At 36.8% G+C, this 22,456-nt stretch overlaps 2 protein-coding genes across 2 annotated transcripts; one reads left to right on the top strand and one right to left on the bottom strand.

The window, feature by feature from the left end:
- Positions 1 to 2,279: 2,279 nt before the first annotated feature.
- Positions 2,280 to 9,182, top strand: LOC106081924 (dynein light chain Tctex-type protein 2B). The gene is made up of 4 exons (XM_013244197.2): positions 2,280 to 2,423; positions 3,063 to 3,113; positions 3,176 to 3,372; positions 8,922 to 9,182. The coding sequence occupies exons 1-4, from the start codon at positions 2,364 to 2,366 to the stop codon at positions 9,085 to 9,087; spliced, it is 474 nt and encodes a 157-aa protein (XP_013099651.2). The 5' UTR covers positions 2,280 to 2,363; the 3' UTR covers positions 9,088 to 9,182.
- An 82-nt stretch (positions 9,183 to 9,264) lies between these two features.
- On the bottom strand, positions 9,265 to 20,800 carry LOC106081921 (RNA-binding protein spenito). Its single transcript, XM_013244192.2, has 3 exons — positions 20,692 to 20,800; positions 19,809 to 20,435; positions 9,265 to 13,169 (listed from the first exon to the last, which is right to left on the bottom strand). The coding sequence occupies exons 2-3, from the start codon at positions 20,324 to 20,326 to the stop codon at positions 11,321 to 11,323; spliced, it is 2,367 nt and encodes a 788-aa protein (XP_013099646.1). The 5' UTR covers positions 20,327 to 20,435; positions 20,692 to 20,800; the 3' UTR covers positions 9,265 to 11,320.
- Positions 20,801 to 22,456: the final 1,656 nt, after the last annotated feature.

A 22,456-nucleotide genomic window follows, 5' to 3' on the forward strand; every position in this document is an offset into this window, starting at 1 on the left:
GGTAGCTTTGATCCATTCGTGTAACATGATCTTCCGGATGGCAATACTAGGGTTCCATCTGCTTTCTGCAACAAACATATCTGCTGGCCGATAACAACTAATTATAAAAAACCCAATGAGAAGTTGTCGCTGAACAATTCGCTAGCACCTTAAACTATGCTTTAGATTTTTATAAATGAACAGCAAGCGATCACTAAAACTAACGTCCCCTGAACACTTGGAAAACGATTTTATTAAACATTTGCCCTGCACATAAATGAATCAAGACCATCAAGACTAGGGACACTTGTCGACGATCACTGCCTTCTTGATAATATGTCTTCAGTGGATCGAATTTGTACTTTAGGCATGAAGATTAGACAGGCTCACGCGAGGAAAACGGGTAAATCCTTTTTTACTCCCAAACAGAAATGGTGTAGAAGATGTCATACCAACCACAATAGACTACGTTATTATGCTGCCAGGACGAAATACTTGGAATTGTGTAAAGCGAAGAAGCCGCAGTCGTGCAACCTTGACTTACTGAATTTAGACAAGGTAAAGTGTAGTAAGGCATGGTGGGATTTCGCGAATTCTTTTAAATCCACCTCTTTCAAAATCAATTGCCACTTAAGCAATGGTTATTTCTTTCCGCATTTTGGGACAATATTATTTGAAAGAGACGACACAGTGAGTATGAGTTGGTGCATGCCCAGTTTTGTAGATGAATTTATTGATTTTCCATTTGAGTATTACGAATTGAGCGCGGTTATTAATAGTCTAAAATCCAACAAATCTCCTGGGCAGGATGCGATATCCTACGAATTTTGCAAATACGCTCCCCCGACCTTCATAAAACTGCTTCTAAAGGCTTTCAACAATATTTTTCTTTCGGAATCTATTCCGAACTCTTTCAAGCAGTCGATTCTAATACCCCTTTTCAAGAAAAGTGATCCAAATGTGCTTGCGAACTATAGAGGACTTTCCCTTATAGATTCAGTTTGTAAGATTTTTAACAGTTTATTGCTGAACCGTATGGTTAAATAGATTTCGGAGAATAGTATATTGAAAGAGTTTCAGTCTGGTTTTCGCAAGGATTATTCGATGATTGATAATATATTCAATCTCGTTAATAATATCAGTATTGGGAAATTTCATAATAAACGGATCTACGCATTTTTGTAGATTTTTCTTGTGCTTTCGACTTAATACCAAGGAACAGTCTCTTTTACAAACTTTCCTGTATTGGTGCGTCAGCAAAGATGTCTGACCGTCCTGAGAATCTTCACAAAATGATTGATGCGTTGTATTGCTTACTGTGGGACTTAAAGATGAACTTAACAAAGTCAAAAATTGTAATCTTCCGCAAGGGTTCGAGATTTTCTGCTGATTTAAATAGATATTTAGCGGTGAGATCATAGAAATTGTTAATTGAACTATCATTCATCTCTCCTTTATGAAACATATTCACAATAAGCTTTCTGCCCCAAAGATGGCTATAAATCCCTCTTAGGGGAAGTACCTTAATCATCCTGGAATTTCGAAGGAAAATAAGATAAGGATATTTAAAGTTTGTTTTCGCTCCATTATATGCTCCATTATACGCTGACCAGATCTGGGGATATGAAGATGCTGAAGGTTATTACGGTTGTATGTCAGGGGAATGCTATACCTTCCTCCAAATACTCCGAACTAAGTTTTACATCTAGATATGGGGTATGATACCATGCATTCATCGACTTTAAAGTCACACTTTAAGTATATCGATAGAGTACTGAAGATTGGCTCACATCGCCTACCACGCTTTCTGGCCGAGAGAGTTATTGAATTGAATATTAATTGGGCGAGAGAGTGGTCGAAAATTTGTCAGTCAGTTGGGTACGGACTTCCGAATCCTACAGTTCCAACATGTGTGTACTGGGGGGATATAATTACATCATTGAATACTAAAGACTTTGAAAACTTCTGTATCGATGCCTTCCATGCTCAATTTCATGATCTTTATTCACTATTGAGTTACAGTATCTCCACAACTAACTAAATTTCCCATGAATATTCCATTAAGGAACAGGGGATGCTTCTCTCATATTATGAGTGCAGTCCGATGTTAAGGGGCTTCCTTTTTTATGCCGCTTAGCGACACCACTTGGTGGAGAAGATTCAACATGGCAGGATACCACACAAATGTTGCCGGCATTAGTAAAGGGTATTCCCTTTTTACTATTTGTGATGGTGCTTCTACAGCTTGCTCTAAAATTAAATATGGAAACAAGCAAGCCGAGCATTTAACTGACAATTCATTTACGACAATTTTTTTCCTTGAAACAAAAAAAAAATCACACATTTTCATTATTTTGTCATACTCTATAAAAGAATCCCTTTAAATGGCCGATACAAACGCAACGAACAGTGACTCTGTAGCGCAATCTGCTAACATTGCTAAGGTATGTTGATTATAGGCTCAGATTGTTGAAACATATTTACTCTCCCAAGAAATTAAAACAAACACAAAAGTTAAGCCCCCCGAACCGACACGACAGACAAGGTCGTATCCCTATTAAATTTCATCCATTTGGGGGTCTCTGAAGCCTCTGTGTTTAATAATAAAATAAAAAAAAACAACCATCAAATGAATTATGTAATTGCAAAATAAAGACATTTTGTATATCTCTATTATAATGAACTGCCTACACGATTGTACGCATTCATAGTAGTACATATTAAATTGCAAAAGGTATCAACTATAATTGGTTGACATGTGAATTGGTTCATGCAGGTCGGTGCTCGCTGAGCGGCATATTGCGTTCTTCAGAGACTATATCTATTAACCAGGACCAATGGCAAATGTTGAAAGTAATTTACCGAAATTTGCAAATTCCTTTGTTCAAACGGCCTTTTGCTTAAGAAAAAATTTATAAAAAATAAATGATGGCACCTTTTGCATGTCAGTGAATATGTAAAAGTTTGCTTGTTCTTAATCGAAACAAACACGGTATGAAAGTTAGGCACGCAATATTTGTGGATACAGCATTTGCATAAGGTCGGTTACTTGTTAATTTAACTACTCCTTTTCTAATTTGCAGAGGAGTAGGAATTCTCAATTTGCGAAATTTGCTGTTTCCCCAAAACACCAGGTAACGACTTGGCTTATGAAACATCTTCTTATCCTTTAATAATGTCCATTTTTTAATTGAAGCCCGCCATTCGGTATATGCCAACTTACCGTTTGGAAGCAATGAGCCCACTTAACAAAGAAATCTGTGAAAAAATACTGAAGAGCGTAATGGACGAGACGTTTGCTAATTTTTCATATACTCCAAAAACATCCCTGCAGTTCTGTGCCCAAGTTAGCGAAGAAATAAAAATACGGATCAAAAACAAAAATTTCGATCGGTAAGAAAATAGAAAAAAAGTGAGTACGGTCTAAGTCGGGTAAGCTGACATTTTGATACTCTGCACTACAGGGGATATTGCTGAAATGTTCTTGTTCTTGTGGCAGTGTGTTGTACACGGAGGCGTCAGCCCTTGCCGATGAAGGACTCCATCGGATCAATCCGTTAAGTACTACAAGCTGCACCCTCAAAACAACTATTACGACGCGAATTAAGCATTTCATAAAATTTTAAGGTTTCTGTTAATAACAAATTGTTATTAACAGTATCTCACAGTTTCGGTAATCTACGGCAATTTAAGCTTCAACCTCTTCCGAAAAGAATAAACATATTTACACTGGTTTATGAAATTATGGAGAATGTAATTATGATCGGAATCGTTTTGCCATCGACTCTCACATCAAACTGACGACGTATTTCCACCGACCATCTAGTGGGGTATTGGTGGCAGATATCTACAAGATGAGGGTCTGTAGCCATGGTCGTACAATCAACCGAAAATGAAACGATTTCGATGCCGCCTGTAGGGTGCGGAATAGACAATAGGTTAAACTGTGCCGGAGATGTAACCCCATCATGGCGATCTCCCTGTTTCACTTCAATGGACTTCAACTTCTTATCCCCAAATTCCACATACAACTGGCGGTCGCGCAGTAATTCGCTATCCAATGTTTGAGGCCAAGCCTGGCTGTAGGAATATGTTAATACATAGCTAGTTATAACAGTGCATTGAATAACTATCGCATTGTATAGTTTGTTTTGTTTGTATAGTGTATTTGATACAGTTGTAAATTGTGTAAGATTGGGTGGACAGATAATCAGTTGTCCACACCAATTAAAGTTGTGGCGACAGAATTTGTTGAATGTTGATTTCGACAGAATTGCTCCGATTAGTGGCAAATGTTATATTCTTTAGAGGCTATGGACGGCAGTTACTCTTCGAGAAATGTATTTCCTATGCAGCAATTTCTCGAATGCTGTTTATACGCGCACTGATGCTCTGTTTTACTATTCTGAATCTCTTCTACCAGAAAATCCAGACTGGGGTGTTCGCTGCGCCGACAACAGACCAGTAGATACTGCTTGGACTACTGATGGTTTTTCATGCGCCATCTATAGGAAGCTACAGCTTCCTTTACAAGGTTCTTTCCCAGCGTACTCTAAGAATTATACATTTCAATATAATACAAAAAGGCTCACGGCAAATAACTGTACAAGGCAAAATATCTAAAAAAAAAATTATCTAAAAAAAACTCAAAACAAAAAATTTGCAATTAGCAGCTGTAATACATAAAAAATATGTATATATAAACATACTTGGAGTATAGTAACCATAAGAAATTAAATTATAGTAAGTTATAAATTATTCCTGAAGAGGCAAAGAAACTCTGTCAAATTTACTTAAACGCATATTCTAATGTCAATTGTGACTGAGGGGCAGTTAAAATTTTCTCATGACTGTATTCGCAAAACTTAATGAAACCTTAAAATAGGTTTGACAGTTCTATAAAGGAAATCTATCAAATAAACTTATTTCAAAGCTACATTAAGTTGTGTAAATACCGGTGAAACAATTTTAAGCGGAATGCATAATTACACAAAAAAAATACATAGGGCCAAGGGCAAATAATTCCAACAAGGAAGAACTCTTAACTACAAACAACCTCATATAAATAGAAATGCTAATAAGAGGTATTACTATTTGCGGATATCTGGTGGACATAATAAACATAAAGTGTTCATACAGAGTAAGAGGCCGCCGTGTTTGAAGATTTTAGGGAACATAAGAAGTTAACGGACGTTTAGAAAATTAAGATCCTAAGAACCACTGCACGCAATTCGAAACGTGATCACGCCCTTCCGTTTCCCTTTATCGACGCTATATGATTTTAGTTAGCACCGAAAATAACTTTAAGATCATACATTACTTGGGACAGAAATATACTATGAGCAGACGCCTACTCACAGAAGTATACAGAAAAAATAAAAATCGGTTTCAATCAAGAAATGTATCCAATTAATTTTTTAATCGAAACTGCTTCAATCAAGAAAGTGCTAATATCGATCGAAGTTTTTGGAAAAATGATTTTGAAAAAAATTTCAATTAAAAAAATTGCATATTCAATTAAAAATATTGGATTTTCAATTACAAAATTGCATTTTCAAATAAAACAAATGATTGACATTTTAAAAATTTTCAATTAAATGATTGAAATTTCCGAAATATCCAATTAATTTTTTATTTGCATCAATTAAAAATGTAATATGCTAATGTTGTATTAAAATTTGTGTAAAAGCGGGCTGTGTAGGGCGCACCTTCGATTTCGATGCCACATGGTTCACATATACAAAACTACTGGACAACGAATTTAGGGTTTATGCTTGGTTCCATGGTCACTCCTTATAAACAAAACACCTCCGGGGATTTTCCCAAAAATACAACGGAAAATATTGTGGGGCTTTTTTATGTCTAGCTACGACATAGACTAACAGTAATTATTTTTTTTATTACAGTACCTTTATAAATTACATGTATTGGGGAAAACACCCACAGAAAATATTTATCTAGAATATGTTACAATTAGATCGATGCTATATCAAATGTAGATTTTGATAAAAAAAATTGGAATAGCGTCTAGAAATTCAAAAGTTTTAATTTTTTGTTTGGGAGTTTTATCTTCTATATAAAGGATGTTTATATTAAAATCTTGAGCGGTTAGACTTTCTAAAAACGAAGTCATAACAGTGCTGTCGAATCTAAAAAGTTTCCGATTGAATTAAAAAAATATTGAAGGAACTAACTACCTAGATCACTAAGATTTTTTCTTTTTATCACTCAATTCGTTCGCCAATTCAATGAAACCGATTGTTTTGCCTTTATAAAAATCATCTGTTTTCAATGAATTGACGAACGAATTGAAAAAAGTTAGTGGTTTAGGCCGATGTTCTTTAATTGAAAAAGATAAAATTTTCAATCACATTTTGTATATAAAATATTTTAAGATTCAATCAAAAAAATGGCAGAACCATTTAATTGTTTAATTGAAAATTTCAATCACGATCGCAAAAAAGTTCAGATTCAATTAAAAACACATTTGATAACTTATTTTTCATTTAAATTGTTTCCTTCAGTTTTAAAGATTGTGCGTTAGGTTTTTAGTTGATAAGTATATTTAAAATGTTTAAAATGTGGATGGTTTTTCTTTTGCCCAGAAGGGCGTTAGTTGATTAAAAAAATGAAATAAATAAATAAAAAAATGATTGAATCAATTAATTTTTTAATTGAACATTTCAAACATATTGTATGGTGCTGAGGTATATTCCGGATCCAACAGGACTAATCTGCTTAGGCTTCAGAAGTGTTTCCACAGCATACTACGCTTTGTTTACAGTCGTCGTTGTAGACGAGACTATGAATACTTTGCGAAACAATTACTTGGATGTTCTTTTGAGCACTTTCTCAATATTAGATGCCTCTGCTTTTTCTTCAATATCCTTAAGTACCGTGAACCCAGTTACCTTCTTCCTTACTTTCAATTCTTGCATTCGACCCGGAACTCTCAAATTCGTATTGAAAGTTTCAATCATGTTGTATTTGAAAGATCATTTGTAATCCGCTTGTCTAGGCTATGGAATACTCTTCCTTCTAGTCTTAAAAACACCTCAGTATGTCAACAAACTTTTAAGTCTAAGCTAATCCAACATTTCTTATAGGCAACTTAATTGAATTAATTTTCATCACTGATAATATCTCACATTTGCTGCTTTTTCTTGGTGTTTGAACGGATAATTGTGCGTTAGACTGTGTTACTAATTTTTTTTAAACAATTTTTTTTTACATTCAATAAATTTGTTAGTTATTTATTTAAGTGATAGTATTATATTAGATTTTAGTATTGATTTTTGTATTATAAAAACCTGAAAGTGTTCCAATCTATCAATGTAAAGCCCGGGTGGGCGATGTTTGATTAATAAAAATGAATGAAAACTAAATCACGATGATTAAATGATTGATTCAATCAATTTTTTAATTGAAAAATTTTTATTTTCAATTAAGTTTTTAATTGGAAGAAATTTCGTGATGTTTTTTCTGTGTAAGCAAGTTGTTGTTGTTGTAGGCATATTTGCATTGGCTATTCACGTCACGTCAAGCTCATATAGGTGAGCAAGCTCGCCGAGGAAACATGGTGGCCATACCCTGTGTTGCCGCTTTTGGTAGCTTCCTACCAAAATTGGTAGGTTTTATTCTCTTGGTAGGTGGGTAGGGTTTCCAACATATAAATACCAAGTTACGGACCAGAAGCGTGCTGAGAAGGCACTCCGGGATGTGCCTCCCATGACGGAAAAAGGACGAACACGTACAGAGGCGGCAGCTCTTGCTGACCTCACCGACCGATAATGGAGGCGGTTCTGGCAAACCGAACGGAACACGGGTTCTGGGTTCTTTTCAATCCCGGCACGGACCAGAAGAGTGCCAAGGCACTCCAGGATGTGCCTCCCATGACGGAAAAAGGACGAACACGTACAGAGACGGCAGCCATTGCTGATGAATAATTCCATCGGATCAATCCGGTGCGTACATTTATCGTCATCACGAGAAGCTCAGCTGAGAGGCGTCCACAGGTTGCGCTTAGTGCAGTGCTTCGTATACGTAGAAGCTGCAATTGCAGTCGCAGACAATCAGCGATATCGAGTGAAGAGTCTCAGTGAGAGGGCAGGCGGTACCGGCTCTTGCTTAAATACTGAGTGCCTGTGATACTCGATATGACTAGGAAAGTTATTGGCGCCTTTAAATAACCAATGGTAGTAACGTTCTCGCGGCGATCGGGAAGAGCTTGCTCAGCTTGACGATCGTTACTTCCAAATACAAATGTGGCTAAAATAACAAGAACAACGTATACCAATTTTAGCCTTATTACGCATTCTACAATAAACTCCCCACATCCCTTAAAAACAATGTCAATCCAGTACATCCACGAATTAGTGTCATAGCGAATTCTCTTTCTTATAACAGGTACAAATGAAAGGAAGCCAATGAGAAGAGTACATAAAAAAATCATCGCACGGGATTCGTCGTCTCATGTTATGGTGTTTATCGTTATAACGAGAAGCTACCGGGCGCGTCCACAGGTAGCGGATAGTGGAATGTTCCACACGGAGTATCTGCAACTGCAATCAGCTGTATCAAGTGGAGAGTCTCAATGGGAGGGCGGCCGGCATGGGCTCATGCTTAAAACGGAGTGCCTATGATGAAGGCTATTGGAGCCGATTGTCACCATGTTCCTGCGGCGATCGGTCCCATGGACCGGAAAGAACTTGCTCAACTCTAGGAGCAGAGAAGTCGAATTCATTCCAATATCATAGTCGTTGGTCGACTTCCTTCAATATTCTATAGTTTTTTGTCTGATCCATATCCTCCATATGTATATAACCAAAAAGAATGATTGTTTTGTGTTTCGTTCGAAACATGCAAACGACAATATGCATTTGAATGGATTTTAAATTTATATGAAACCAAACTCACCAAATATTTTTATTGTTTTCTTCCAGGTACCGTTATATAGTTGTTGTTACCATTGGAGAAAAGCTCATGCAAGGCTATTACTCGTTAGTTAACTTCTTGTGGGATGCAGAGAAGGATGGTTATTTGTCCTACGTAATCGATAACCCAAAATTTTTTGCTGTTGCAACTTTATACTACCTTTATTATGATTAGCTCTGGCCACGGCTCCCATGGCGCAATGTCTTCCCCCGCACCTTTTGTAACAAGAAAAAAATAAAAAAAACCGCATTTCTAAAACGCACAACAAACTTTATAAACTGTAAACTCTCTTAATGTAGATAAAGAAATGTAAACAAATTGGTGTGCATTTCATTAGGCGTTCGGTCGTCGTTGACTTTCTCAAGTAGATAATCGTTTTTATTTCTTTTTGTTATGTTTTATGGGTTTTATTGGATAAAATGTAAGCATTTGATATATGTATGTATATACTACTTGGGTGTATTACGTTTAATGTACACAATAATTTCAGTATTGATACTCTTTTTCTTGGTTTTTTTTTCATTCAAAAATTTGGTTTTATACTTCCGATTTTAAGGTGTTGATTGAAGAAGCTTAACTAACCACCACACTCAGTCGTCAATGGACAGTAGTTTTCAGGGATGTTTTTACAAAGTGGCACTTGGTTTATTTTACTTTACTGGTGGGCATTCCTTATAGAAAACAATGTAACATTTGTAAAACCCTTTTAAATCTTGTTCAAATTTTCAAACAAATGCTACAAGCAGTTTTCTAAGGATGTGCTTGTTGAGGGGAAAGGGGTAGCAGTAACAGCAGATGCGATTTAAACTTTCTTAAAACAGAACACTATCTGGTATCTAATCTTGCCACAGAGAACTGTCACTAGCACAAAAAAAACACTGAGTTGCCATTAGAATGTCTTTTCGGGCAGGAAGTCACATAAAAGCATTGCGCATTAGAAAAAGATTTATATTCGCGGACCACTAAGAATACCGCTTGAAATTTGGAGTTTCACTTCACTTAGGGAATTCAGTTCTGCTTTGAGACAAAAGAGGCAAACGTAAAAGGAACATCCTTCTCTCCATATAATTCAAGATCGAGATTACAGATCAAATTACCTCCGCGGACCACTTCCAAAACCGCGTGAAATATATAGACTTTCACTTCACTATTAAATTCTGGGAGAAAGACAGACAAGCCGTCATATTTTTAACTCAGATTCTATTTCTCAGTCTAAAGAAATTTCGAAAAGCGCACTTTGAAATTACATGGACGACGACAGGTTTAGGGACGGTTAAAACTACGCACTGCACAATGGTGGACTTTATATCATATCACTTTCAAAATCATTGATACTACAGATGCAGATCAGATATAAGATGGGAAACCACCGAGCATTGATTTTAAAACAACACATTTTGTATGCCAATTGAAAATTGAAACTAATTGCAGAGAACATATGGTATACGCATGTATGATGCATGTCAATCACTTAGCCAACATTAACGAATTTCGCGCTTTCAATTTTCACCATCATAGGTACAGAAAAAAGGTGGAACATGTATTTTGACTGCTTGATACGAGATTTTATCTACATATGTGTAGTTGCTTCATTAAACGGTTTGCGAACACCAACCACTGATTAGCACATTTAAGCGACGTCGTAAAGCATGGCCCACTTCAACTGAAATTGAAACAGAAACAGAAACAACACAAAAGATTCTCTACTCGTTCTTCGAGATCTTCACCAACCACTTTTTGTCATGTTTGAAAACGTTTTGCCACAACGTAAGATTGAAATACATTTTTGCCCGATTCGAAATTAAAAAAAAAAAAAAAAACGACACGTTAATGTCACATATGTATGAATATATAAATATGTATGTATAATTAACTTCGTTGAACAATTACAATGCTAAGGATTCACTTTTCACTAGTTTTGTTGTCATTAATAAGCAGGGCACCTGAAAGCGCCAAAACAGTGCTCATTAAGACAACCACCGCTCATGGATATTTGGCACTGTTCAACGATTTTTAGCACGATTTTTAACTTATTTTTTGAATACTAATTCTTACAGTTGAGAATATTGCGAATACAACTAGGATGAATACATATGTATATATATTATATACATGATCGAATGCATGTTTGTAGGTAGTATATGTATTAAAGTTAAGAATTTTACTGCGACAGAAGCAATCCTTCAGAACTCAGTAGATAGATACATTTTTATATTAATTTTAAGTTTACTGAATGTGTGTGTGAGAGGTTTGCTGCTTAATTGAATTAGTTTGGTATTTTTGTTTATGTAATTCATATTCTATCAATTAAGTATTAAATAAATTTGTCAAATATTTAATCAATTTGCTTCACTTGTCATTACTGAAATATTTGTGTGTGTGTGTGTGATCACTCATTGAATGCTTTTTAAGCCGTACCACCTCTTACTACTACAACTACGAGATGGTCTTCCTTAAATGACTCTTCGCTAACTGATGAACAAGTGCGTTTAAGTAAGTCTGCAGAAAAGTCGCAGGGTGGGAAAGCATAGAGTACACCCGTGGCTTCGGTCTCTTTGTTTAGTAAGGAAATAACGCCAGCCGCCTCCTTCTGTTTGAGATACGAGACCAAGTTACGCAGGGGTCTGGTTTGGACTGCGCCATCTTCGGATGCGTTGTTAGTGACCGTTGTACCTGCTAATCCCAAAAATATCGCATGAGACGATGACGAACTAATACGTTTCTGCACATCCTCTAATTTTGGCGGATCGAGGCGCAATCTTTGGGTGATGCGTAAATTGTGTTTACCCTCTTCGTCGCGCATAAGCGATTCTACGATATCAGAATCTCCGTCTGTGAGGTGAAATTTAGCTGGAAACAAAGAACTTTTAAGAATAAGCGCACCCTGCCATATTACTGTGCATTTTCGGGCAACATCGGCAAGAGCACGTGCTGAAGCTAGAGATACAGCTCCATTGCGCCGCATTGAAGAGTCAGAATCAGATCCAGGAGAATGTGTCCTTTTGTGTGGAGAACGCGAACGTGAGCGGTCGTTTCTTAGCTCTCGAGATCCAGACCGTCCCCTTTCAAAGGATGACTCCCCCGGCGGACGACGCCATTCGTCTTCGATGCCGGCTGGCGGAGGAATTGACGATGTGGACGTCGGTGCTAAAGCACTGGGATGTATAGGGCGATGAACATCATTTGGATAGTGATAAGAACCGCGACCACGACCGCGATAACCTCCTCGACCACGGTAAGAGCCGCGAGGTGGATATGGTGAATACCCACCGCGAGGAGCATAGTGATGGTGATGATGATGGTGTGGTTCTTCATAATGATAATCATATTCTGGACGCCTGTATTCAGCGGGAGGAACAGAAGTTTCTTCGTATTTTGGCTTAAATGGAGCCGCAGTTGGCGTAACTCCTGGGAGTTCCGAAAAGTCTGTTCGCAGACGCCTTTCTGGGCCACCCAATGGGAAACCACGCATTTCTTTTACTGCTGCAGTGGCTGCTTCGACAGTTTCATATTGTATGTATGCACATGTATCACCCTTTTGGTATTCTATTTTTTTGATTGCCCCAAAACGATCAAACTCTCTTTCTAATTGTGTTACTGAAGTCCATGCTCCCAAACCCCCAATCCAAATGCGAGTTGCAGGTGTTACTTTTCCATAACCTATCTTACATTGAAATTTTCCAATGTATTGTCCAGATAATTCGCATTTAGCTCGATGTGCCATATCCAAATTTTGATATCGCACAAAGGCAAAAGCGTTACCTGTACCTGGTGGCGGCCTCTTGATGTCAATATCATCCACTATACCATATTTACCAAAAATACGCCGCAATTCATCATCTGAAATAGAAACCTCTAAATTACCGGCGAATAAAGTGCGTGTGGCAAGGGGATCATCCTCCGGTTGAACATGATGTAAATAATTTGGGAATTTATCCTTCTTATTTTCGGGTTTCTCATAAGGTGCATGAGGCCTCGGACCAAGGTGGCGAGGTGGACCACCATAATGTGGTGGAGGTCCATGTATATGCGGTGGTCCCCTATGTATGGGTGGACCTCTTGGTGGCATTGGATATTCATGATGAATTGGTCGATACTCTCTCGAGTGTGGATGTGACGCAATATGCGGTGGCCCATATCTGTCATAATGATCCAAAGGTGGTCGTCGGTGTTCCGGAGGACCAGGTGGTGGTACGGGAACTCTAGAGTAATGGTACCGATCATATTCAGGTGGTGTTATTGAGCGTCCACGTGCCCTGCAAACATAGATACAACAAATATTTTTTTATGAAATGAAAGACAACGTACATAGATAGCATAATACCATAGCATATAGGAACTTGTTTCAAATTTAACGTGACGATAAGTCGATATGCATTGATATTTTGTAAGTAAAATTTAGATGGGGATAATTTAAATCCTAGTTTACTGCACGATCTTTGAGAGAAAATTCTTTCTTAAGCCCTAACCAGTGATATAAATATTTATGTTAAAAATTCCTAGACGCGTAAAAAATAGTAAATGGAAAGTAAGCAATATTAAAATTTTGTTATGGAGGCCACCGTAGCGCAGAGGTTAGCATGTCCGCCTATGACGCTGAACGCTCGGATTCGAATCCTGGCGAGACCATCAGAAAAAATATTTTTCAGCGGTGCATTTCCCCTTCTAATGCTGGCAACATTTGTGAGGTTCGAACTCTGATATAAAAAGGAGGCCCCTTATTATTGAGCTTTAACTAAAATCGGACTGAATTCATTGATATGTCAGAAGATAGCCCCTCCTGCTTAGTGGTAGTTCATGGGCAAAAAATTTGCATTTTGCAAAATTTTGTTGACAATTAGCGTAAAAAAAAACAAAAAATTGCAACCAATTATGAATGGAGGAATCTGGTCGGCTAATAAGACTTTAATTTTTTCACCGCGAAAAATTGTCGTTTTTAAATAAGTTGTTTGATCAAAAATTACGTAAGTATAATTATTCTGCCGCGCCTCGTACTTTAAAATATAACAAACACCATTTCACTGGCCAATGTTTAACTATCATGGCCCATCAGCCGTCACCATATAAAACATCGGCTTAATTCATTTTTGACTACGAGTATTCAACTTTTACTATTCAAAACCAGTAAAGAAGGGCAGTGTCGATCGTATAATACCCTACACCTACCATATAAGTACAATGTGGAAGCCATATCCAATTCTGAACCAATTTCGATGGACCTCGGCGGATGTTTTCAGATGAGTTATTAAACAATTCGTATCAAATTTTGAGCAATTATGTTCAAACTGTAACAACCATGGTTCACAAATGACAATATTTTCGCAAATTACCCAAAATCTGATAAACATGTATATGAGAGCTATATCTAAATCTGAACCGATTTTCATGAAATTCATCAATAATGTTGAGTCGAGAGAAAATCCTTCCTGTCAAATTTTTTAGAGAATCGGTTAACAAATTACCATTTTATTGTAATATTACTGCAAATCGGACGAACCTATATATGGGAGCTTTATCCAATCTGAACCGATTTTTTCCAATTTCAATAGGCTTCGTCTCTAGGCCAAAGACTTTTCTGTTTAATTGGTTGGTCTAAGGCAGAAACTAACCAGTTCTGCGGACCAGCAAGGAATGGGAATTTACTGTTTGTCCCTGGGTTTACTCATAAAACATGCAGATTTATGCAAATCATTTCGGCCGTTCGTGCCTTACTTATTTTAATTGGCTATGACAGAACATTTGTTCCTTTAGCCGAACGCAGAATAGCGTTCCAAGCGCCTCGATGTTCTGAGCTTCTTCTATAATCTCTGACAGTAAGTTACGAGGCGTCTCTCACCACTTGATCTTTCCAACGTGCTCTTGGTCGTTCCGGTTTGCGTGTACCATCGTGATAGTATATCAATACTATCGTATATCAATACAGCCAAAGCTTTCACTGCCGTTCTAGGGTTAGACCTTCCATCTGTAAGCTAAGCAATAGATTGCAGATGAAAATTTGCCCATGAACATTAAGGAACAGGGGCAAACTTCCCACATATCACTGAGTACTGTGCGATTCAAGTTTTAGTTCAACTGACGTGTCGCAGTGCGACATTTTGGGCTCGTTTGTCCAAAAAAGAAAATTATAACCCCACCACCGGATGTAGTGTTCGTTTATAATGGTGTTGCCTACAGAGAATGGAAAAATGTTGCATTTCTTACACCGTGTCTACGGTGGAGAATGTCTCACTAAAAATCAGCGGCAATAATTCAAGCAAATTTTGTTTGAACAGAAGAATACAAAATTTGTTGAATGTTTGTAAAAAAAAAAAAACACGAAAAAATATTAAAAATAAATATATAAAATGAATAAAAAAGTGAACGCATTTTATTTAGCTAACGGCATGTTAGATGCATTGCTAGAAAATTCTTCATCCCAAGACGAGGATGTGAATTTTACCGTACTATTTGGTTGAAATGACTTCATATGAACATAATTTTCCCATAAAAATTCAATTAAGGAGCAGAGGTTTCTTCTCTCATATCAATGAGTGCAGACCGATTGAAGTATAAGCTCAATGGTAAGGGGCTTCATTTTTTATGCCGAGTCCGAACTGCATGCCGATGTTTTAACATGTCAATATACTTACAAATGACGTTGTTGAAGCAGTGTCTTGTACACTGAGATGGCAGCCATTGCCGATGAAGGACTTCATTGGGTCAATCCGGTACGTACAACCGGCTGCCATTATTGACCTTACAAATGTAGCCAGCATTAGTAAGAGGATTACCACCGCAGAAAATTTTGTTGGTGTTCACGCCGAACTCTGACGTTCAGCGTCATAAGCGGACATGCTAACCTCTGCGCCACGGTGCCCTCCGGACAATGTTAATCCAGGCTGGCTTTTACTGCATCTTCACTAGCGAGTTGAGGAAGAAAATTTGAGTAAGAATATCATGCTGACGTTAGAGAGGCGCCGCAAAAATCAAGGTTTATCTGTAGAAACTAGAATGTATTCCGAGTTCAGATTGTCAACCACTATTGCATAAAATTTCTTACGCATCCAGGTCCCGCAGAGAAAGAAGCTGCTTCGGAACAATAAGGCTATTGGCCACAAATTCGCATGGTATTAGTTAAAATTTGCCTATGTGAAATCTGTAAAATCTTATTGAGATTCCATTGCAGGAAATTGTCCGGCTTTAGACCATTTTAATGCTTTCTATTCGAAGAATAGTATAGCAAAAAACATTTAAAAAGTCAGAAAAAAGTTTGTTGTTGCTAGAAGCATTTGACTGGTTTCCTTTATCTCGATTTCATTTTCAACCAAGAAAAATCATCAGAAGGATATGTCAAATGGATCAAGGTGCTTTACAACCTTTCCAATAACGGAATAAGGGAAGTAAGATTTGATTTGTTTTCTATTGCGCTTTTGAAACAAGTCGACTTAAAGAGCCCTGTTTAAATTCAGATGTGTGCTTCTAGTTGGAACTTAGCATACTTTTACTTGTTTTGTATAATTTGCCATTGGAAATCGTTTGATCAAGGCATGCTACTATTTCTGTATATTTATCATGGTTTTTTGATTTCTTTCCGTAGTTTTAGTCCAATTCTCGCCATTCTTTGGAACAGTATTACGGAACAATTGTTTAAAATTAATTCAAAACAATTGAACTTTATTACCACTTTCCTATATTCAGTTTTCACTTTTTTTATTTTTTTTTTATAACAAATCATTCACACTCCTATTTTCTTGAACAAGGTGATTCAAAGACCAAATACTTAATACTCTTAACATATAAAAGACAACACAATGCATTTAGTTATATGAAACGATAAACAGCATAATTAACAATGGTTCTTGGTATATTACAAATGAAAATGGATTTATAGGCTCCCCAGCCATTTATCAATTAAATCAGAAGTGCCGAAAAAGCGAACTTGTTGAAAGGAACAAAACTTCTTACGTAGAATAAGGAACATTTTCACAAATTCAAAAGCAGTAGCAAAACCATATGATTAAAGCGGATGTCTTTATAAGAGTGGCAAAAAGTAGAATTCATCAGAGCAGAAGTATTTGGAAATTTTCAATCGACAAGCATTGTTTGAATGGGAGAAAATTCTTAAATCAGTCGGTAAAAAGTTCCAGCAATGAGCAATACACACAACGAAAGATTTTCTGTACGACAAAAAATATATCCTACATCACACTAATAAATCACCATTTTTAATTTATTCAATCCCACGGCAGCCGGTTGTACGTACCGGAATGACCCGATAAAGTAATTCATCGGCAAGGGCTGTCGCCTCGTGTACAACATCTAATATCCTTTTTTGATGTGGCAATTAAGTAGAAGTAGAATATATTCTATCAAGGTATAGTACACTCTACTCTGCACATGATCAATATGTGCTCCAACATCTATGAAAGAAATAGCAAGGGCACCAAGACCAAATTTTGGTGGCAGGAGGGATAATAGGTGCAACATTGTAATTCAACAAATTGAGATCTATCACATTAATACGATAAAGTAACAGTCCAATTCTTCAAACTGTGGGATTTTATAACCAGGGAATTTAAGAGGACATAGTCCGACGACGAGGGCGCAGAATCGGGCGACGACGACGCTTGTGATCCACTGCTATGTTCGCCCAGCACCTTGCAACATATTCAGTGTGACTATACTCCCACGCCTTTTACACCTCACCGACACCGACCGATGATGAAGGCGGTTATGGCAAACCGGGTCCGGGGTTCTTTTCAATCCCGGCACGGACCAGAAGCGTGCGCGAAAGGCACTCCGGGATATACCTCTCCAATGACGAACACGTACACTGAGGCGACAGCTCTCAGTGTACGATGAAGATTCCACCGGGTCAATCGGGTGCGTACAACAGATTCTGATTGAATAGGGAGAGAAAAAAATTGGGAGGGAAAATTTCGAATTTTCGAAAACAGCTGTTTTATTTTGGATAAACTTACGACTTTTTTTTGGAAAAATTAGCTGATGGCCTACGTAATCAATGTTTATTATATACTTATCTTGTATAAGACTAGTATTAAATAAATAAATATTTTTTGGAAAAAAAACATACCATGGAAAAATAAATAAAAAGAAAAATAAAGGTTGTTAAAAAGGTTTACAAACATGTATAGTTGCTTTTGTAATGTTTGTTTTACTTTTTGTATTTTAACAGTGCACAATTATGGTCTGCAGCTTGTCACGATATTTCTGTCGTCCTTCGTCCAAAAATCGTTGCCTAAAATGAGATCCTTCCAGGGTGGTCTTGTGGTCAGATAATTAGATTGTGTCGTGTTCTCCCTGGTTGTATGGGGGCGCACATCCTGCACGTTGGCGGTTTCTCTTCCCAAAAGGTAAGGTTCGTCGTAATGAATAGTGTTGTGGTCTGGTTTATACGCTGCTTTGTCTAAAGGCCTACTTTTATGGAGCTAGAACTTGGAAGATCTTATCGGCATTTCCGAAAGGTGGCCACTTTCTTGGTATATGGGTGGTGCACATAGTTCTGGCAAAATGCGATTTATGGATTCATTCCTAATCCTGTGAAGAAAATGCTGCTAAATGTGACGCCAAATATTCTTGAATAATTGATGGTCTGAAGTGAATTGATGAAAATTTGCCCACGAACATTCCATTAAGGATCAGGCAGAAGACTTATTGCATAAGCTCAATGATGAGGGACCTCTCTTTAGTATCCGACTCCGAACAGCTTGCCACCTAGCGACATCTTTTTATATATATGGTTCTAAGAATATTAAAATATGAACCACATATTTTGATACCAATGTATATTCATATACCAATTTTTGAATTCTCCTCCTCTCTCAATGAACTGAAAAACATATGCAAACCCTCTATGGTGAGTACATGACATATTTAAACCGGGAGAACTTAATAAAATTTGTACTTGTTTTTGATAAAAAAAAGGGAAAAATAATTTCTGTACATAATAAATTGTTCGTAAGTAAATAATAAGAAGTGGTATAATTATTTAAATAATTTTAATTTTTTATCCTAACTCCCTTCCATTTGTTTTGGAGAAATTTTATCGTCTTATTCTAACTTTTATTTTGATTCACAATACCTACTTTTTCCCTAGATTTCCCTTTTTCGAAGTTTGTCTAAAATATGGGAAAAGTGAGTAGGGGAAAACTCCAAGGAAATTGTTATTCAGAATAAGAGATAAGGGAGAAGGGAAATATATCTGAGGGAAATGTTATTCTGAATAGGGCTGTAAGTCTGCAAGAACTGGAAAAATAGTCTGCATACACCTAGAAAATTTGAATTTCAAATAAATTTCTCTATTAAAATATATAAAATTAAAGGCCTAAGTCAAATCAATGGAAACCAAACAACTAATTCTGTCCAAATCGTTATTAATTCTTGTTGTTGTAACAGTTTGTTGTGTTGTTTCTTTCGTTTGCTTGTTTATGTGGAATATCCAGGAATTCCGCGACTAAGGTGACGTGTGTTCAGAGGTATATGGGTCAGAGTCGAGTGGGCCTGAAGTTGTTGTACTACAGCCTTTACGAAATCCATGCTGGGTTTGAAAGTTACGACCAGTAATCTGTAAAAGAATCTGATCTTTCATAATATGCTCGCAAACTTTTGATAAAACGTGAAAATGGAAATAGGTCCCAGAACATTCGTGCCATCGACTGAAGCTGCCTTGGGAATGGGAACTACACGAACTGCGACTACTACTACGATTTACATTAATCTATACATACATATTTCAAAAAATCGAACTATTTTGGATAACAAATTCACGAGAAAAAATATACATCCTGCTTATATTTGTTAGGGCATTGCTCCGATGGTTAATTTTTTTTTTACCAAATTTCCAGTTTAACAATTATAAAATTTTCATTTTTACATTTATAGAATTTTAAGATTACCTGTGTTCGCTGCGGCCTGAAGATTCATAAACTGGTTCCACTAATGCCACTTTGTCGTAGAGGACAATACGGGGTTTGTGATGTTTTGCTTCTCTGGCGTCTTCAGCGGTACGGAAACAAACATATGCGACCCTCTCATCTAAGTCATGCGAAATACGAATGCTAAAGTCTCCAAACTTTTTATATTCTCGATATAAAGTTTCCTTGATGAATTCATCGGATGCTTTAGAGTGTAAAGAACTAACACATAACACTTTATATGAAGGCCTGTCCGATGTTGATGACAATGGTCCACCACGCATATATTCGTCACGGTGAGGAGAACCACCAGCGTATCGTGAACGTGGACTTGGGGATCGCCCAACACGACGTCGCAGTCGGTCAGGGGACATACGTTCCGGGGAATCGCCCGGCAAACCACCACCATTATCATATGTACCGCGTCCCATGGCTGCAGAACGTGAACGTGACGAATGACCTGTTCTAGATGGAGAGTCACGCGAAGCACTACGTTTCATATTATGTACTTTACAATAATTCAATGTTCAGCAGCTTCACGAATGCTCATGAGCAGCTGCCTTGACCTATTATATCAATTGCGGAAGATTATAGCCGCAACGCTAATACCTGTAATTGAAAGTAAACATTTATCATATAACTACATAATTAATAAATGATTTTCATTTCTTCGAATAATTTCATATCACTCATTCTAAGAACATCGTATACCCAATTTTGTTACTGAAAACCAAAAATCAAAATGGCGACCTTAGAAGCCATTGCCACTACCCAACATGAAGCATATACCTTAACTACGATATCCATAAATTACTATAGTTAAACAATGCAGATTAAAAATACTGAAAGTAATTTAGATTCTTACCCTTTTATTAATCTTCTTAACCAACAAGCAAATTTGCAAATTTAATTTCAACTTTCTGTTTGCATGCAAAGACTTCGAGCCGGACAGAAGAACAGATACAGAAACAGAAATCGATAGCATAGAAATGGGTAAAGTAATCGATTTTCGAAGAATAAAATCAGCGGACGCAGGGTTTACCACAGACAGTAAGTAGATTCCCATATTCCTCTCTCAAAAACATCGCAACCAGGAGCAACGATTAGATATATATCGTTTTCTTCTGTTTTAATTTTATAGTATATTCGGTTTTCCGAGTGAAATTTCATATAAAAAATAAGAGTGAAATATTGATGAAAAGTGTTCTTTCGCTATTATAGGCTGGTATTATATTCACTTTTCGCTATATTTTTCGCCTATTATTTTTTCTAGATAGTAGATTTTAGAGCAAAAGAACTTGCTGGTTTCATTCAGTAGAACATTTCCTCATTAAGTTTGGTACTATATTCGGTTTTCGCGGTGAAACTACATATAAAAAATAAATAAGCGGAAAATGATTTGTTCGCCATAACTTGTTTTTTCGTCAAGGGAAAATTAACATTTCACGGCGCCCAAGAAGAGCACAATCAAAGTCGCTGCACAACATGTAAAATAAATGTTAATGATCTTGCTCACATGTAATTACTCGTGTGGAATGTGGATTATATGTGGATGCATAAATAAGAAAGATTTTGTATATAAATAAATATACTTCTAAAAAGAATAAAAAATATTGCTTTCATAGCATGCTATTGCAATAAATCTGTACGATATAATAACGATTGTGAATGCTAATGTTTTGCTTTTGGTCTTGCAATTACAACAACATTATTTTGAAACAAGTGGAAGGTGCAGATGAAAATACTACAAAATTTAATTATATTTACAAATAAAAGCAACATTCGTTGCTTTTAAAAGAATTTTGAATTTGAGAACGGACCACACACTCACAATTGTGTGTTCACATGCACTAAAGTAGCTGATAAATTGATTGGTGTGATATTAATAGCTGTGTTCGAGAACACAAAAATTTGTGCAAATTTGCACAAATTTTTACTGAGAGTCATTTGCCAGCAGATGAGAGCGCGAGAGAGGGCAACTTTTGGCAGCTAGAAAATAGAGAACCTGCAAATTTCTACTGGAACTTTTTTCGTCAGCATAAATTTGCAACTTTGAACAGATGTTCTGTAATGGTCAGCTGTTTTATGAAAATCAGCCGTTACATGATAATACAAAAGCTAACGACAAAATGGATAAAAAAGGCAGAGGTAAGTAAAAATTGTTTATTGGTAGTTATTAAATTTGTTTCATTTTTATTTACTTCTAATGAAGATTCATGGCAGCAGCAATTTGTTAAGGAGGGAAGATGCTGAATTTGTTAAGGAAGGAAGATGCTGCCAGGGCAGTTAAAAGTTACGCACAGTATGAGACACAAAAATTAGTGCAAATTAGTCTACCAATTGTGAACGGATACAGATATCTTCAATGATAACAAATCGTCCGTAGTCGCCACATAATCAAAAAGAAAGTTTCTTTAGCCTCACATCAGTGGTCGTAGTAATTTATCTAGCCAGAGAATCCAAAATCATTAGATGGTTAGTCCAAGGTATCTTTTGTATACGGTGATGGCATGTAAAGCAGTTGTAGTCCTATGCAGCATTCGAAATACATGCTGATGAAATGAAAATTGTCCAACGAGAGGAGTGTAAAAAAAGTATATTTGATTAAAGTTCATTCTAAGTTTTATTAA

The sequence above is a fragment of the Stomoxys calcitrans genome, chromosome 5, assembly GCF_963082655.1.
Source record: "Stomoxys calcitrans chromosome 5, idStoCalc2.1, whole genome shotgun sequence".
Classification (NCBI taxonomy): Eukaryota; Metazoa; Arthropoda; class Insecta; order Diptera; family Muscidae; genus Stomoxys; species Stomoxys calcitrans.

Excerpts from the sequence above, each read along its gene's own strand:
- LOC106081924 (XM_013244197.2), top strand. The coding sequence starts at position 2,364 with ATGGCCGATACAAACGCAACGAACAGTGACTCTGTAGCGCAATCTGCT. Across the intron at positions 2,424-3,062 it reads AATCTGCTAACATTGCTAAG|AGGAGTAGGAATTCTCAATT; the intron begins GTATGTTGATTA and ends TCTAATTTGCAG. Across the intron at positions 3,114-3,175 it reads CTGTTTCCCCAAAACACCAG|CCCGCCATTCGGTATATGCC; the intron begins GTAACGACTTGG and ends TTTTAATTGAAG.
- LOC106081921 (XM_013244192.2), bottom strand. The coding sequence starts at position 20,326 with ATGAAACGTAGTGCTTCGCGTGACTCTCCATCTAGAACAGGTCATTCG. Across the intron at positions 13,170-19,808 it reads TCAGGCCGCAGCGAACACAG|GGCACGTGGACGCTCAATAA; the intron begins GTAATCTTAAAA and ends CTATGTTTGCAG.